Source organism: Typopeltis vanoorti, chromosome 4 (genome assembly GCF_054136105.1).
Source record: "Typopeltis vanoorti isolate ZY-2024b chromosome 4, IOZ_Tvanoo_1.0, whole genome shotgun sequence".
In the NCBI taxonomy this organism is placed as follows: Eukaryota; Metazoa; Arthropoda; class Arachnida; order Uropygi; family Thelyphonidae; genus Typopeltis; species Typopeltis vanoorti.
The window spans coordinates 52,218,860-52,234,870 of NC_143552.1; the positions used below are offsets into that span (position 1 = coordinate 52,218,860).

At 35.8% G+C, this 16,011-nt stretch overlaps 1 protein-coding gene across 3 annotated transcripts in view; it reads right to left on the bottom strand.

Moving 5' to 3' along the window:
• The window catches only part of LOC150107299 (fibroblast growth factor receptor 1-like), a 334,528-nt gene that overhangs the window by 178,833 nt on the left and 139,684 nt on the right, over nucleotides 1-16,011 (bottom strand). For 2 of the 3 annotated variants that reach the window (XM_090391806.1, XM_090391804.1), the window contains one exon: nucleotides 3,400-3,672. The exons of the other annotated variant lie outside the window; for it this stretch is intronic. In XM_090391806.1, the coding sequence (XP_090247932.1) occupies nucleotides 3,400-3,672 (273 nt within the window). The remainder of the gene's footprint in view (nucleotides 1-3,399; nucleotides 3,673-16,011) is intronic. 3 annotated transcript variants of the gene reach the window in all.

A 16,011-nucleotide genomic window follows, 5' to 3' on the forward strand; every position in this document is an offset into this window, starting at 1 on the left:
ATACGAGTCTTGCACTGGGTCAAGTTCCTAAGGAGTGGAAGGAGGGCAAGGTTGTGCCACTTCATAAAGGAGGTGATTGAACTCAAGCATCAAACTATAGGCCTATCTGTATGTCAGGTGTTGTGGTTAAGTTGTTGGAAAAGCTTGTGAGAATTAGGATCCGGAGTTGGGTTGACAACAATGGTATTATCTTTGATGGATAGCATGGATTTGCTAAAGGGAGGTCATGTTTTAGTAATCTACTTACTTATTACAATAAAGTGACTGCTTCCTTGGAGAGAGGAGAAAGATACACAGTAATATTCTTGGATTTTGCAAAGGCTTTTGATAGAGTACCTCATGATAAGTTGACAGTCAAACTAGAGCAGAGGGGGTTGGATATTAGATTAGTGCATTGGATTGGAGACTGGCTATCTGATAAGTATCAACAAGTTGTGTATGGAGTAGCAACATCCAGGGAAAGGAAAGTCACTAGTGGAGCGCCTCAGGGGTCTGTTTTAGGGCCATTACTGTTTAACTTGTATATTAATGATATTGGCGAAGATTTGGATGGAGATATTCAGTTGTTTACAGATGATGCAAAGTTGGGACAAACCGTAAAGAGTAGTGAAGATGCTGTGGCCTTACAAGAAGACTTGAATAAATTGAGTGATTGGACACAGAAATGGGGATGTGAGCTCAATGTTGCAAAATGTACGGTTTTAAAATTTGAAAAACAAAGATGGGATGCAAAATTTATGCTTGGTGAGAATATATTGTTGGAGGTAAAGGAAATAAGAGATCTGGGGGTGATAGTGGATAAGGATCTAAAATTTAGGGGACACATCGCCAAAATTGTGAAGACAACACAAAGGCTTCTGGGAATGATGCGGAGGACACTGATGTGTAGAAGTAGGGAGATTCTTGTTCCATTGTATAAGGCTTTGATTAGGCCACATGTGGACTATTGTGCTCAGATTTGGTCACCGGGTTTTCAGAAGGATGAAGAGATGTTAGAAAGGATCCAAAGGCGAGTGACTAAGGTAGTTTCTGACCTCTGGAATGTCTAGTATGAGGAAAGATTGAGAAGATGTAATTTGCAGAGGCTGGTGGATAGGAGGAAGAGGGGAGATATGATAGAGACCTACAAGTTGGTAAGGGGTTGTTATAGGATCAATGGTGGAGAAGTTCTACAGAGAATAGTGTGAGATCAGGGGAGAACCAGAGGTCATTCCTGGAAAATGTATAAAGAGGGTGCAAGTAGGGGAGTGAGAGGCAGGTTTTTTTCGTGCAGAGTTGTGAATGATTGGAATGCCTTACCTGAGAGTGTGGTGTCTGCAAGGAGTTTGAGTGTGTTTAAGACACGGTATAATGAGATGTGTGTGTGTGATAAAAGGACTTCCCAGGTGAGTCTTTGACTCCTTGAGGTCTTGGGGTAATAATAATAATAAACTTTTCCAATTTTGCATCATCAAAAACTGGATATTCCTGAGCAGTCCACATGAAGTATCATTAAGATATAATGAACAGCATTGGCTGTTGAGCAGAACCTAGTGGTATACCACTGTTCACATTCCATTTCTAGGACACTACTTTTCCCTCTTTCTCTTCATATATAACTTGTTTGTATAGGGTGGCTCATAAGTCACAAAGGGAAATATTTAATAACTTATTATTTTTTTTGCTATAATGAAATACAGAATCTGGAGATTTTTTTAATAATCAAAAAAGTTAAGTTTTTTGATTAAAAAAATATCCAGGTTCACAAACCACTTTGTGACTTATGGGCTACTCTGTATTATTCGGATATCCAGTGTCCTATCTGACCAATCTATTATTCATCCTCAGCTTTTACACAAACTTGCCATGTGTTGACCAATCAAATGCCTTTGTGAAGGCAGATATCATATTTGGTTGCATATTCATCACATTATCATAAAATGCAAATAGACTGCTAAAGCAAACCTTTCTTACAAAAGTGCATACAAAATATCATAATTCCTTCAACAACAAAAAATTTTTAAAAACTCAATAAGAAAACAATCCTACCACCCAGCGATTTATAAACCATTCCATGTCAAAAAAATAAATACCTACAGAAAAAATTTAAAATATCTTTGGCATATACAAGTAGTAGTCATCTTCACATCTCCCACAGGCACAGACTTAAAAAAGTAAAAGAGAGTTATATTATATTCTGTATAATATGCCGCTCTTTACAGACTTGGAAATGTTTATAATAATGTTGTCAGCAATTTCTAATCATATCTGTAATTTAATTCTGCTCATATGAAGTCTAGCAGGTTCCTTCTCCTCCCCCCCCCTTCCTCCTTCAACATCGCAAAACTTTCCCTGATGATGATGATGCTAACCATAAATTCTGGAATTTTATTTCTTATTATAGCACATGACAATGTAGAATATACAATTAGTGATTATTCCCAAATCTTAGAGATTTTAGAGGTGGTGGTGGTGGAGATGAAGGATCCAGGATGATGGTGGACAAGTATCTGAAATTTCAGGGATACATTGCTAAAATTGTGAGGATAGCAGAGCAGATTATGACAATATGGAAGACAGTGATATATCATGGTTCCATTGCATAAGGCTTTGATCAAGCCACAGATATGGATTATTATGCACAGAAATAATCTCCTGGTTTGCAAAAGGATGAGAAGATACTTGTGTCCAAAAATGACTGACTAAGGTGGCTGCTGGTTTCTGGAATGTTGATTATGAAGACAGATCAAAGGAATGCAATTTGCAGAGCTTGGTGGATAAGAGGAGAGTATGACTGAAGCATAAACTGATAATGGGTTATTACCAAATCAGTGTGGATGAGGTTTCATAGAATGTGGGGAAACAGGAGGGAAGACAAGCAATTATCCTTGGATATTGTATAAAAAGAATGTAGTGTGTGTGGGGAAGGGGGGATTTTTTTTTTTTTTTTTTGCATGGTAGAGTGATTAGAATGCATTGCCTGAGTGTGGAGGCAGTGAATGCATTAAGACACAGTATGACTAAACTGTGTGTGTGTGTGAGAGAGAGAGAGACCTCCTATGATGATCTTTGGACTCCAAGGTCTGATGATAATTTTTTTTTTTTTAAATGACAAAAGGTATGAGACCTTAAGTTGACTGAGTTTCAGTCAAGAGCAACAAAAAATCAGAGAGAGAGAGAGAGAGATCTGGGTATCAGTTAACAGAAAGAAATTAATGGGGGAGGGGGGAATCAAAGGGTGATGGACAGGGTTAGACCAACACCAGAGAATTGTCTCAAAATAAATTCTAGAAAATAAGAAATTTCTGCAATGGCAGGCAGTAACAGAATATGAATATACATGCGAGCTATAAAAAACTTTGTATTTCTTAACCTTAAGGGAAAAAATGATAACACAGCACTAACACTGATGGTGCTTACCTATAATCTTCACAGTAAAATTTTTCCATAGTACACCATATTCATTTGAAGCTTGACAAGCATAGATATCATCATCCTCAATGTCTACATTATGAATAGTAAGACTATTTCGAGCCATCTTTACTCTAGGGAGGGAACTGGAAACTGGTTCATTATTTCGGTACCACACTAAATATGGTTTTGGATGCCCATACACTGCACATTTCAGTTTAACTTTCTGACCTCTGGGGATTTCTAAGTATGATGGAACTCTGTCTAATAAGCGAGGTGGTGCTGTAATTAATAACAGAAGTTACTCTATGTTTCAAATGCAAAAAAAAAGTGTTTTTTTTTTTTAAATTATATACACTTTGCACAGCGCAACTATTGCAATTTAGTAGTGTATTTAGTTTCCTATTCAAAAGAAATATCTTTCTGTGTAAGAAATTCAAACTTGTGTGATACTGAGGCTTGAAGTAGCAACTACCCTACCTTGAGGGGAAAAAAAAACATTCAAGAAGGTTAGTGTCTAGTAGCATAAAATCTTCTATTTTCCCTTTTATTATGATATCGTCTAGCAGAAATTCAGTAGTTTTGGGATAGTAATAACTTTAGTACAAATTTCCATTTCAGAAGAAGAATAAAGCCTAGCAGATATGGCTAATATTATTATTCTTCTTATTAAAGCCGACGTAGTTACCGTATCTGCTCTCCACTCAACGGCTGCGTGTTCGAATCCTGCCATGGATGTTTGTGATTGTGTATGAAAATACTAGTGGTGGTGGGCAGTAGATGGCATTGGTATATGTGATGTGATTCACTGTAGTTGGAGGATTGAGTGGTAGAGACAGAGAGTTGTAGAGTAGGTGCCCTCCCTCGACGAGTCTTTGGACTCCCTGTAGGTGTCAAGTAATAATGATAAAACCTATTTTAATCTCTAATGCTTGCAATGTATTATTATTACAGGCAACTCCAAGGAGTCCCTAGACTCATCGAGGGAGGCCCTGAACATCATGTTCATCAACTATTCAACATTCACACAATATCTATCATACTTTGCCTTGAACTCGTTCACAGTCATAGCACCCAAAACAGACTCTGGCAGCTTATTCCACTCATTCACCACTCTAAAAGTAAAAAACCTAGCTCTAACACCCTTACTAATCACACTCTTGCCCAGTTTCCATGGATATCCATTATCCTGAACTTTCAGCCAAACACATACACTCAGAGATCCCTTCCATCTCTCAACTTCTTGAAGTATTATTTTTTGACAATTCCAAACTAGGTAAAGTTGTAAACATGTATATAAAATGTATATATTGATACCGTGAATGAATAAGGGTTAGACAACCTGGAACCCTGTTCTAGAAAAGAACAAATGGTACCTTCCCTTGACCCTCAGTGAATATCAAGTCATTTCAGTAAGTAAGGTAGTCTCGCATCATGCAAATCAAATACAGTAATCAACTACCTCTATTTTCAAAAAAAACTATGTTGCAGCAGGACATTTGATATAAATATCCCTCTGAATAAGGGGTAGTATTCACTTACGATAGCAGTAAGAAAATTTTCATTATCATTATTATTATTAACATGACCTCCATGATGTTGGAGACTCATCAAGGGCATCACACCAAACCAAGCCTTAAACTGATTGAATGTATCTACATTCACAACACAACACTCAGGCAACGTATTCCACTCTCTCCATGCAAAGAACCTCCTCATTCCTCCTGCTCACACCCTCCTTACACAGTTTCCAGGGAGGCCTGTTGCTCTATTCCCCTCTCCCATTCTATGAAAATTTTTTCCTGTGTTAACCTGATAACTTATGTCTCAATCATATCCCCCTCCTCCTCTTCCCATTTATGGGGCTTGCAATTTCCTTTCTTCCAATCTGTCTTCATACTTCACATTCCAAAGATCACTTACCACCTTTGTAAATCTTCTCTGGACCCTTTCTAACATATCCTTCTCACCATGAAAACCCAGTGACCAAATCTGTGCACAATAATCCATATGCGGCCTGATCAAGGCTTATACAATGGAATAATAACCTCTTTATTTCTGCATGTCAAGGTCCTCTGTATCATTGCTATTATCTGATGTGACGACTTCACAACTTGTGTAATATGGCCTCTGAATTTCAGGTCCTTGTCTGCCACTGCTCCCAGATCTCTCATCTCCTTTCAAGCTTCCCCACTAAGTGTATGCTTTCCATCCCATTGTTGCTTACCAAATTTCAAAACCTTACACTTTGCAATATTGAACTGACAGTCCATACTGTTGCACACTCATACAATCTATTCAAGTCATCCTCTAAGGCCACAACATCTGTCTGATGCTGCATGGCTCTCTCTCTAATTTTGCATCATCTGCAAACAGTTGCATATCACCAATTAAACTCATCCCAATATGATTATACAAAGTGAACAATAATGACCCCAGGAGAGATTCCTGAAGCACAACACTAGTGAATTTCCTCTTTTGGGATACTGCACCCCATATACAAATTTCTAATACCTATCTGATAGCCAGTCACTGATCCAACTCAGAAGTCTGTTATCCAATCCCTCTGTTTCAGTTTATTTAACAGCTTGTTGTGTGACAGTCTATCAAAAGCATTTGCAAAATCTAAGTATACTACTGTATATGCATCCCTTGTCCAAGATATTTGTCTACATAAGCAAATTTATAAAACATGATCACCCTTTCAATTCTACCATTTAATAATATGTTTGGTTATTAATGGATTGACAACATTAAAGAAAGCACCCACTTAAACTCCATAACAGAACTTCATAAAAAGACAGCAGACAGAAAGAAATGGCAAAACTTCGTCTTTGAGGAACTCAACCCACCATGAGCAAAAGAGAAGATCACCCTTTAACAAACCCATGCTGATAACCATAGAGAATACAGCTGTTATCAACCCATTTCTGTATCCTAGTTGTCAGCAATCTCTCCAGTACCTTAACCACAACTCCAGATATACAGTGGCCTATAATTTGTGGCAATGGCCTTATTATCACCTTTATGCAGTGGAACAATTTTACCTTCTTTCCACTCTCGAAAACCTGTGTTGTTGTAAGACTTTTATTAAATAGGCATGTCAATGCTACTGCCAATTCCTTGGAGCATTCCCTTAAGAAAAAGGGTGATATGTCATCAACTCATATCATCTTATTGACATCAAATGGAGGTTGACAGGAAGAGATATTTACTCAGATGCTGTTATAAGCTATGGAATGTGAAGGGTGGTGAGAAAGAAATTTATAAGCAATTTAAGTTATTGAACAAGAAAAGATTATTATGAGGAATTTTAATTATGACAGTATAGAATACAGAGATAGTCTTTGGGAATAAGGAAAATGAACTTCGAGTTGTTCAGAAACAACTATCTTAAGCAGTATGTAAAGGAAGGCACATGAGGATTGAGACTTTAAAATTTGATCATTTCATCAGAGGATGAAAGACTGTGCTAGTGCAAAAAGCTGTGCGCTAAACAAATTGTGCTTGAAGGAAGCTCTTTTCATGAATTAATAAATTTGCAAATATATTAATTCATTGATATTTCAGTATCAATTTATTAATACTTTTAATGTCTCAACGACATTATCTAGTTCAGTGGTCAGCAACTTTTTCAATATGAAGGGCGCAATACTCCGTGCACCATGATGCTCGCGGGCGCTGCGTTGCCGACTCCTCCTGATTTAAATAATTAAACTTAAAATTACAATTGGCATCAATGGTTTTGAAATGTCTTTCTATATCACTTTTTTTTTTTTTTTTTTAGAAATAGCCACACTATTATTGCATAATAAACAAATACATGTGTCATTATGATTGATAAAGCAACGCACTCGCATCTGATCTGACAGATACATGCTAATTGTTAACATGAATATTCTTTTTGTATTCATTTTTTATGGTATTTTATATTCATTCATATGTGACGAAAATATGTTGTAAAAGCGAGGTAAATAAAATAATGTTAAAATTTGAATCTCGTTTTTCTTAAAAACAACTAATCATAGAATTTCTAAGCCTGAAATGAGAGAAAAAATGCCTGTCTTGCCCTCCGTAATTTTCCAAATTTATATTGCGCTCTTCATATTAAAAAGGTTGCTGACCTCTGCAAGATGTGCTTTACATTTATTGAAAATAATAAGAGGTCTGGAGCTTTCTCCACCTTTACTACGAGTTGCCCATAAGGCACTACTTATGCTTGCATCCGTAGAAACTTTTAGTTTCTATATATTTGGCACGAAACTCTTGTAGTTTCTATATTCGGCTATGAAATAATATTGGATTCAATATTCGCTTAATTTGTACCACCATGTATTATATTTGCAGTGTTTTTTCTTTGTTTTCTTGCATTTTAGCACATACTAGTAATGAATGTATCTCTCGAGATATACTGCGATCTACACTGCAAAATTACCGCTGCGAGCTCCAAAGCAATAATTTCTCTGAGGGCGCACTAAAAATTCACTGCGGGGCCATGGTGCCCACGGGCACTGCGTTGCCGACCTGTGATCTAGATGATTTCACGTGGGGAAGAATTATCGGAAAACTAGAAAGGCCGCAGAATTACTGATATTGCCAGAGAGCTTGAAATCTGTTCCAGACATTTGCTAAGAAGTCACCCTCGCTCCACCATAGAGTATGAAGACAGATTTTTGGATATAACAGCAAAACGTAATCAGCAAATCGACGCACCACAGCGGGTCAGCATGCATTTCAGCCCCATTCAAGCATATGTACAGGGATATCTCCACAATCTGTGGCAAGATGTCTGCAACAAGTGGGCCTATAAGTCTGAAGGCCTTTGTCTGCATACCTTTATCCACAGCTCATCTAGAGCAGTGCTTCCCAAAACTTATGGATGTAAAGGCCCCTTGGAAAAATTAAAATATTTCACGGCCCCCATCGAAAAAAAAACAAAAAAACTCATAATACAGATATAATATTTATTGTATTTATATTCAATACAAAACATACACAGCAAATACTGCAAAAATCAAATGCAAATATTACATTTTTAGCATCTTACATACACATTTGACATTGCACACACTTAGTCTTAAAACATTTTAAATTTGTTTTCATTATTTCACGCCCCCCCTCAACAAAACAAACAGCCCCTAAGGGGACCAGCCCGCAGTTTGGGAAGCGCTGATCTAGAGCACGTTTTCAGTGGTGTTGTATCCATAAAAATTGGACAAGACACAAATGAGCTAATGTACTCTTTATAGATGAGTCATTTTAGTGTTTCCTATGTTTCTAAATGACACTTGATGTTGTGAACGTGTACTGCTTACCTTCGCAAGAATGTTCTTGAAAGAGATAGATTCAGCAGTGTTGGGGTCACGATGTGGGGAGGCATTATGTGTAATGAAGCACGGAGCTACAAGTGTTGGAAAAAGGGACTATGACTGGTGAAAGATATTGCAACAAAGTTCTTCAATGTCATGTTCGATTATTCTGTGGTGCTGTAAGTGAAGAATTCATTTTTATGGATGACAATGCCACACCAGATCATTTCTGGAAAACAAGGGTATTAATCAAATTGAGTGGTCAGCACGCTCCCCCAGATCTCAACCCCATAGATTATGTTTGGGACACAATAGGGATGACTCTACCACACTGCTGCTAGAAATTTCCCTCAAGAAAATAAACAAGGCAAAATAAATAAACTTATCCTTGCTCTGAAGGAAGAGCAGGGCCAGTTTGCCTCAAGAAATCATTAATCACTTAGTTGCCAAAACGTATTGCAATTTAATTTGTATGAAATTTATAACATTTTTGTGTGTAATATAATGTATTATTATGCTGAAAATGTAATATAATGTATTATTATGCTGAAAATAATTTAATGTACACGTTTGACTGTAGTCATGACTGACTTTTCTTCTTTTTTTTTTTTTCCATATACAATAAAAATGTAGTTTGTCCTTAGTTTTTGGGGACACTAATGTATAACCGAAGCAACTAACTGTATGAAGCCAGTGTGTAAATAACATCTGTTAAATGTGTGCATTCTCCTTTCAGTGCATCTGTTTTCTGAGAGGAAAACATCATCATAAGAATGGCTAGATCATGTTCATTTGAACTGTAGCTATTCGAACGCAGGTCTTTCTAATCGAAGAGTAAATATCGCGGCTGCAATAGATTTATGTATGTGTGTTACAAAACTTCAAAAAGTATAAAAATGATATCTAGTTTATTGTATAAACTTGAATAGCATCACCAATATTTTAAATTTAAATTTAAGAGGAGACTTAAATTCTTGATTTCCCCTCTCTCTCTCTCTCTCTCAGACTTTCTTGAACAGGAATAATTACACGGTTTCATATATAGAAAGCTTCCGGAAAGGAATGCGAGTATTATTTTAAATGTAAATATTCATGAAAATAAGATAAAGCAATAACAGATATTGTGGATGACAGTCTGCAGTCTAAGTTTTTATTTTTTTCATATTTTCAAAAAATTTTCCTTAGTGTGTGTGCTCGCTCGCTTTGTTTTTGGTTTGAAATGTTAACAAATTCAGTAACGTAAAACTGAGGTCTTACCATGCGTGCTCCAATATTTTTAGTCTTTAATTTGGTCTTTTTTTTACCTATTGTAGTGGAGTCACTTGATATACACGGCCGGATTTAAGGTTCCTTTGGCTCCTAGGCTATAACGTAAAGGCCTCCCTCTAATGAGTAAATTTTACATTTAATAGTTTTTCAGAGTCTCTTGCAATGACGTGGGGCCCTAAACTGTTTAATGATAATCCCTAAGCATATTTCCAGTGAGCAGCTTGTCTACTTTATGGTAAATCCAGTCATGCATGTACACTTTATCTATTACGTAATCCCACGGGATGAAAAATCGAACTGTGAGAGTTCGGGATTACGAGATTGTCATTAAATTTGTCATTTTGTTTTGGATATCCAAACAAAATTTCTTTTTTGAATTTCTACTAATATCGCTGACTATCTTGGCCTCTAACCACCGGAAAGGATGGGAGGGGAGGGAACAGAAAGAGAGGGAGAGATATTAGTTGGCAAGCAAAGCGAAGCAAAACTTGTACACCCATACGTTTATATTCAGATTGAAATCAGTTCAAGTTAAAATATGTTTTTCGGATATATGCATTTAGTTCACAAAGATTTAGGGCGAGTACTATAAAGATGAAAAAGCAGAAAATTTGTCCAAGGTTCTGGTATAGAATAAATAAATAAAGATACCGAACTTCTGCTTTGAACAAAAAAAAAAAAAAATTAATTTAATTAAATAATTATTTTTCATCCCAAGTTTTTATTTCAACCTAGTTAATTTGTCACTTTAAATCGGCCATGTAAAGAAAAACATTCCTATGGATAAGAATTTGCAGCATTCCCAGTTTTATAGCTAATAATTTACATCACTGAACTCCTTCCAAAAATTAACCCATAAGATCTAATGTACAAACACCTTACACTAATCATCATCTGCGATATCAATAAGAAAGCTGCCAGTCTTGATTTTTTCCATTAGTGAAGGTCATCCTATCAAATAATGGTTTTTCTAATTTCGTTTCCGGATAAGCTCAAGACAGGAATTAGGATAGGAGGTAGATTGATCAGTAATCCGAGGTATGCTGATGATACAGTACTCCTTTGTAATGACATGGAAGAACTAGGACAAATTCTTGACAAAGTTAACAAGATCATTAATAACAGAGGACTTCAACGCAATCCTAGAAAGACAAAGATAATGGTTCTCAAAGGAAATACAAACAGGGAAGCTCTTGAGAAAAAAGTTTACCTTAATGGAAAAAAAAGAATTGAGGAAGTCAGCAAGTGTGAGTACCTGGGATCCATTATTAATGTGAAGAATTGCTGTTCAGAAGAAAGTCAGGAATGGCTAAAACAATAGTTAGAGACTTGTATAACATCTGGAAGGATGGATCTATCGCCATGGGAACAAAATTGAGGATTTTGAATGCAGTTGTTTTTCTCAACAGCGACTTATGGATGTGAGACTTGGAACCTAAAGAAGTCAGATAAGAAAAGGATATCTGCTTTTGAGATGTGGTGCTACAGAAGGCTGGTGAGGATATATACTGAAAGACGTACAAATGAATGGGTGTTAGAAAAGATCAGTAGAATTTTAAGGCTCCTTCTTAAGGATATTGACAGAAGAAAGTTAAAATATTTTGGACACATTGAAAGGATGGAAGAAGGACTTCTCAGAACAGCAAGTTCCTGGGAAAAGAGGAAGGGATAGACCATCAGTGAGATGAATGGATGGTGTGTGTGTGTGTGTGTGTGTGTGTGTGTGTGTGTGTGTGTGGAGCAACTAAGCTTCAGAGTCTCGAAGTCTCCAAAAAAGCAAACAACAGGTCTACATGGCAAGGCCTGTCGTGGCACATCACTGAGCATTGTAGTGACCATACAGCATCTGCGGATGTCCAGTGAACATATAGATATAGAATTTCGTTTCTGTCAAATAGTTCGATATCACTGTCTCATATCTATTATTTAAAATTCTCTGATTTAACCCAAAATTAGGATGGTTTACTGAAATTGTTGTAAAGATTCCAAAGACACCAAATTTCGTCAACATTCATTCAGGAAGAGCTTCAATAAACGTACAGAGAAACGATTGGAGGCGCTCATATATTATTGAGAAACGTAATTAGGAAAGATATTATGTATTATATATAAAATATAACTATATATTATCTCCTTAATTTTCAATAACGAACCACATAACAGGATGAAACCTACTATTCATAAAATTAGATAAGAACGGTAACAACTATGTCCAAATAAGAGAGGAAAACAATGATAAAGGATTAAAAAGGTTGTATTCAGGTGCATTATCTACCTCTCCTTTTTGGTCACAGGCTTTTCCAGTTCTCTCTGTTGAAGGCTTTCCGATGCTAACCATCTCCACTACGTTATTTTTTCATCTTTCTGGTCATTTAGGCATTCGTCTTTATTCATATAGGTGTCGTGGGTGATTTTCTTTGTCCATCGATCACTTTTCATCCATGCAATATCTTGCCCAATCCTATTTTAAAATCTCTTCCCCTATACCCAACTTTATTTCTTGTCTTATGTCATCATTCTTTATTTTGTCCTAAGTATGAGCGTAAAAGTGAAGAGTGCCATCACTCTCTCTCTCTCCATATTTAGAGAGAGAGTTTCTCATTTTGTCCAGTATTCGCTTGGTTATTGGCCACATCTCTGATCAGTATATCATAACCGGAATGACTGGTTGAAAAGTTTGGCTCTACTTTCAGGTTTTATTTTACCATAGAGAAGAACTTTTTTTTACTTTGCCAGAAGCCCTCTGAGCCCCGAATTCTTTTCTTCATATATGCTATGGGTATTGATCATTACCTTAATGCATAACATCAAACATCTCCGCAAGAAAATGTGCTTTGCATTAGGGGAAAATTCTAAGGAAAGTGATCAGAGCTTACTCCACCTTTACAACGAGTTGCTTAGTGTTGCACTACGTGCAGCCGCAAACTTGACTTGTCTGTTTGCTTACTTGGGCAAAAGGATTAAAACCTAGCTTATAAAATTGCTTCGTATCTTTAACGTATTGTCTGATTATCTTTTTTCTTTATTAAATGATTTTTGAGTTCTGATCTCTCTTGCAGATTTAATCATAACAGTTGTAATTCCATCTTCTCCTGGTTTTTTAAAATTATTTTTCGTATCTTTCATTGTTGTTCTAATTCAAATTTTTGTATTTCAGATATTCTCTTCTTCCTGTTCTGGCTTTCATGTAATCTTGTTTTCAGTGCTTTTGTGGTTATACGATTCGGAAAAAAGTACTTTAAAAGTACTCTAATCTTTTCTACAATACTATGCCTTTTTTTTTTATCTTTATTAATATTTCCTATTGTTGGACTGTTCCGTAATACTTTCATTTTTTTTTTGTTATTGTCCTTTGTATTCTATGCACTCTTCCCTTTTTATTCGCTTTGATATTTTTTACTGTTTTCGTCTCTTTTCCAACAGATTTTTCCTATTCTCTGACAGCTTTTTATTTTTTATTTTTAATATTCATCTCTTACAATCTTATGCGCACTTCTATAATGATTAAATTAATACTTTTGTATATCCATGTTATTTCTTTGTTTGCGTAATATTTTATGTAATAGTCCTGGTATAATTTTTTGTGGGCTACTAACATATTTATCTCCACATATTTTGCTTTATTTAGTTTTTTTCCTCTGTTGATTCGATCCTCTATTGTTATTCCCCATCTATTTTGTGATCACTTCCTATGCCTAGCCGAATGATTATTGAAAACATCTTTAGGATGAAATACAGTCTCAGTCTATTTCTTAATGTCTAAACCGCACTCTGTATAGTTGTGGTATCACTTTTTTTAGTATCTATTTGATATCCTCTGATGATTCTCTGGGAAGTCAACCGTTATAGACTACCGCCGTATAGCGAATTTTGTCGCATAGGGAATCATTACCCCCCCCCACACACACACACTTATAGATGCATGTATTGGTTTAATGACGTTAGCAGTCATATATCTGACGTAAATAAAGTATTTATTTACGTCAGATGTGGAATAATTTTCGTAAATGAAAAAAATATTCTCAATAGTTTGGCTTAAGGAAACACGCCAACCAGTTTGGTCATCAATCTACACTATATTCGAAGTTTTTCCGTTTCCAATAAGATTGTCACGTTTAAAAAAAAAATTGTAACTTGACTAGTATAGTACTCTGCACTTCGCTAATAACTTTGTTTATCAACTGTAACAACAGCAGTGCGAGTTGAGTTTAACCTGCGGCCTCTCAGTGTTCGATACACCATCGTCACTAAATTTAATAATTTTAAACTTAGCCTGTAAATGTTAATAGGTTTACGTGTCTTCTTGTTAGTGAAAGCAGCAATATCCTTACTGCTTTTTTATCTGTTTAATCTTTTTTTAAAACTATTTTATTTGTCATTACAACAATAAAATAAAATGATAAACAGTTTATAATTCACAGCGAAACACTTAAATACAAAGAAATGTGGCGAACCACGACGTCGTAAATAAACTAAGTTCACGAATACTGCGCATCGGTTGATTCCAGGAAACTTTGTATGAGCGAATGCAGCATCGTATTATATCAATAATATTTTTTTTTTTATGTAGCTTCCCAACCACGAAACGCTATATGCACACCTATAGAACATTTTGTACCGTGGGTGGGCTAAGGATTTTTTTTTAAATAAAATTTTCTATTTTTTTGTGTTTTTAATTTATTTTTTTACATAGTCCGGAAACCCTGCTCTAGAGACCAAACATGAAACTTTTTTTCAAGCCACTTCGGGCCTCCAATAATGTTAATAGGTTTACGCGTCTTCTTGTTGGTGAAAGCAGCAGCAGCCGGGCGGCGATCTCGCACCGGGCGATGAAATTCATCTCCCACCGTTCTCACCTAAATGGGCACTGGTCATAATTGAAAAGCGTTGTATGAACGGATTATTATGTTACTGTAGTTTCATCGTGGTTACCTCGAACATAAAGAAAGCTTTTAGTTCTTCATCGGTATTTCATGTGATTTACGATCTGGTTGGTATATGACACACGAAGCAAAAATGTTCTAATACCGAGACATCTTACCTTACTAAATGGATGAACACCAATAAAAAGAAATTAGCTGTTACCCCACGTGGTGGCGCCATATATATAATACGAACTTGAAAAATTGTTTTCAAATTAAGTCCTTATGATCATAGATATCTTCCTTTTGAAAAGTTCTTGTTTAATGATGTCATTCACCCATTTTACTCCTCTTGATATATATATATATATATATATATATATATATATATATATATATATATATATATTAGGATAACCAAGTAATTTTATAAGCTTGGTTATTTTTACTCCTAATCCCAAGTAAGCAAACAGTTAAGTTTGCGCCTGAAACGTAGTTCAAGTCTAAAGATGGTACAACATCAGGGCAACTCATTGTAAAGGTGGATAAAACTTTACCTTTACAATGAGTTGCCCTGGTGTTGTACCATCTTTAGACTTGAACTACGTTTCAGGCGCAAACTTAACTGTTTGCTTACTTGGGATTAAGAGTAAAAATAACCAAGCTTATATCATTTTCATATATATATATATATATATATATATATATATGCTTTTCTTGTACAGTATATATATATATATATATATATATATATATATATATATATATATATATATGCTTTTCTTGTACCGTATATGCTTCCTTTTCAAATGTGTATTCATTGTATATCGATGTCTATCGCACCTGTTCTAATATTAGGGCTTTAGTTGTGCACATTACACTGCCTTGTCCTAGACAAACATGCAGCCTAAATTTAGCACTAAGTGCAGCTCAAGAACTCTTCTAACGTATGGTCTCCAGTTGTTTATTAATAGCATACACACACGTGCCCATTTGTGCATGAAGCATATTACTGCACGTGTTCTTACAATACATCCTTGAGAGGGGAAAAGAGGGGGACACCGAGCCCACTCGATTCAAATATGTGGATTCAAGCTAATTTGCTAAAGCTTATCATGAACGAAGAAAGATAAAGGATTATCCTTATATGATATCACTCTTACGCTTTGGAAAATGTAACG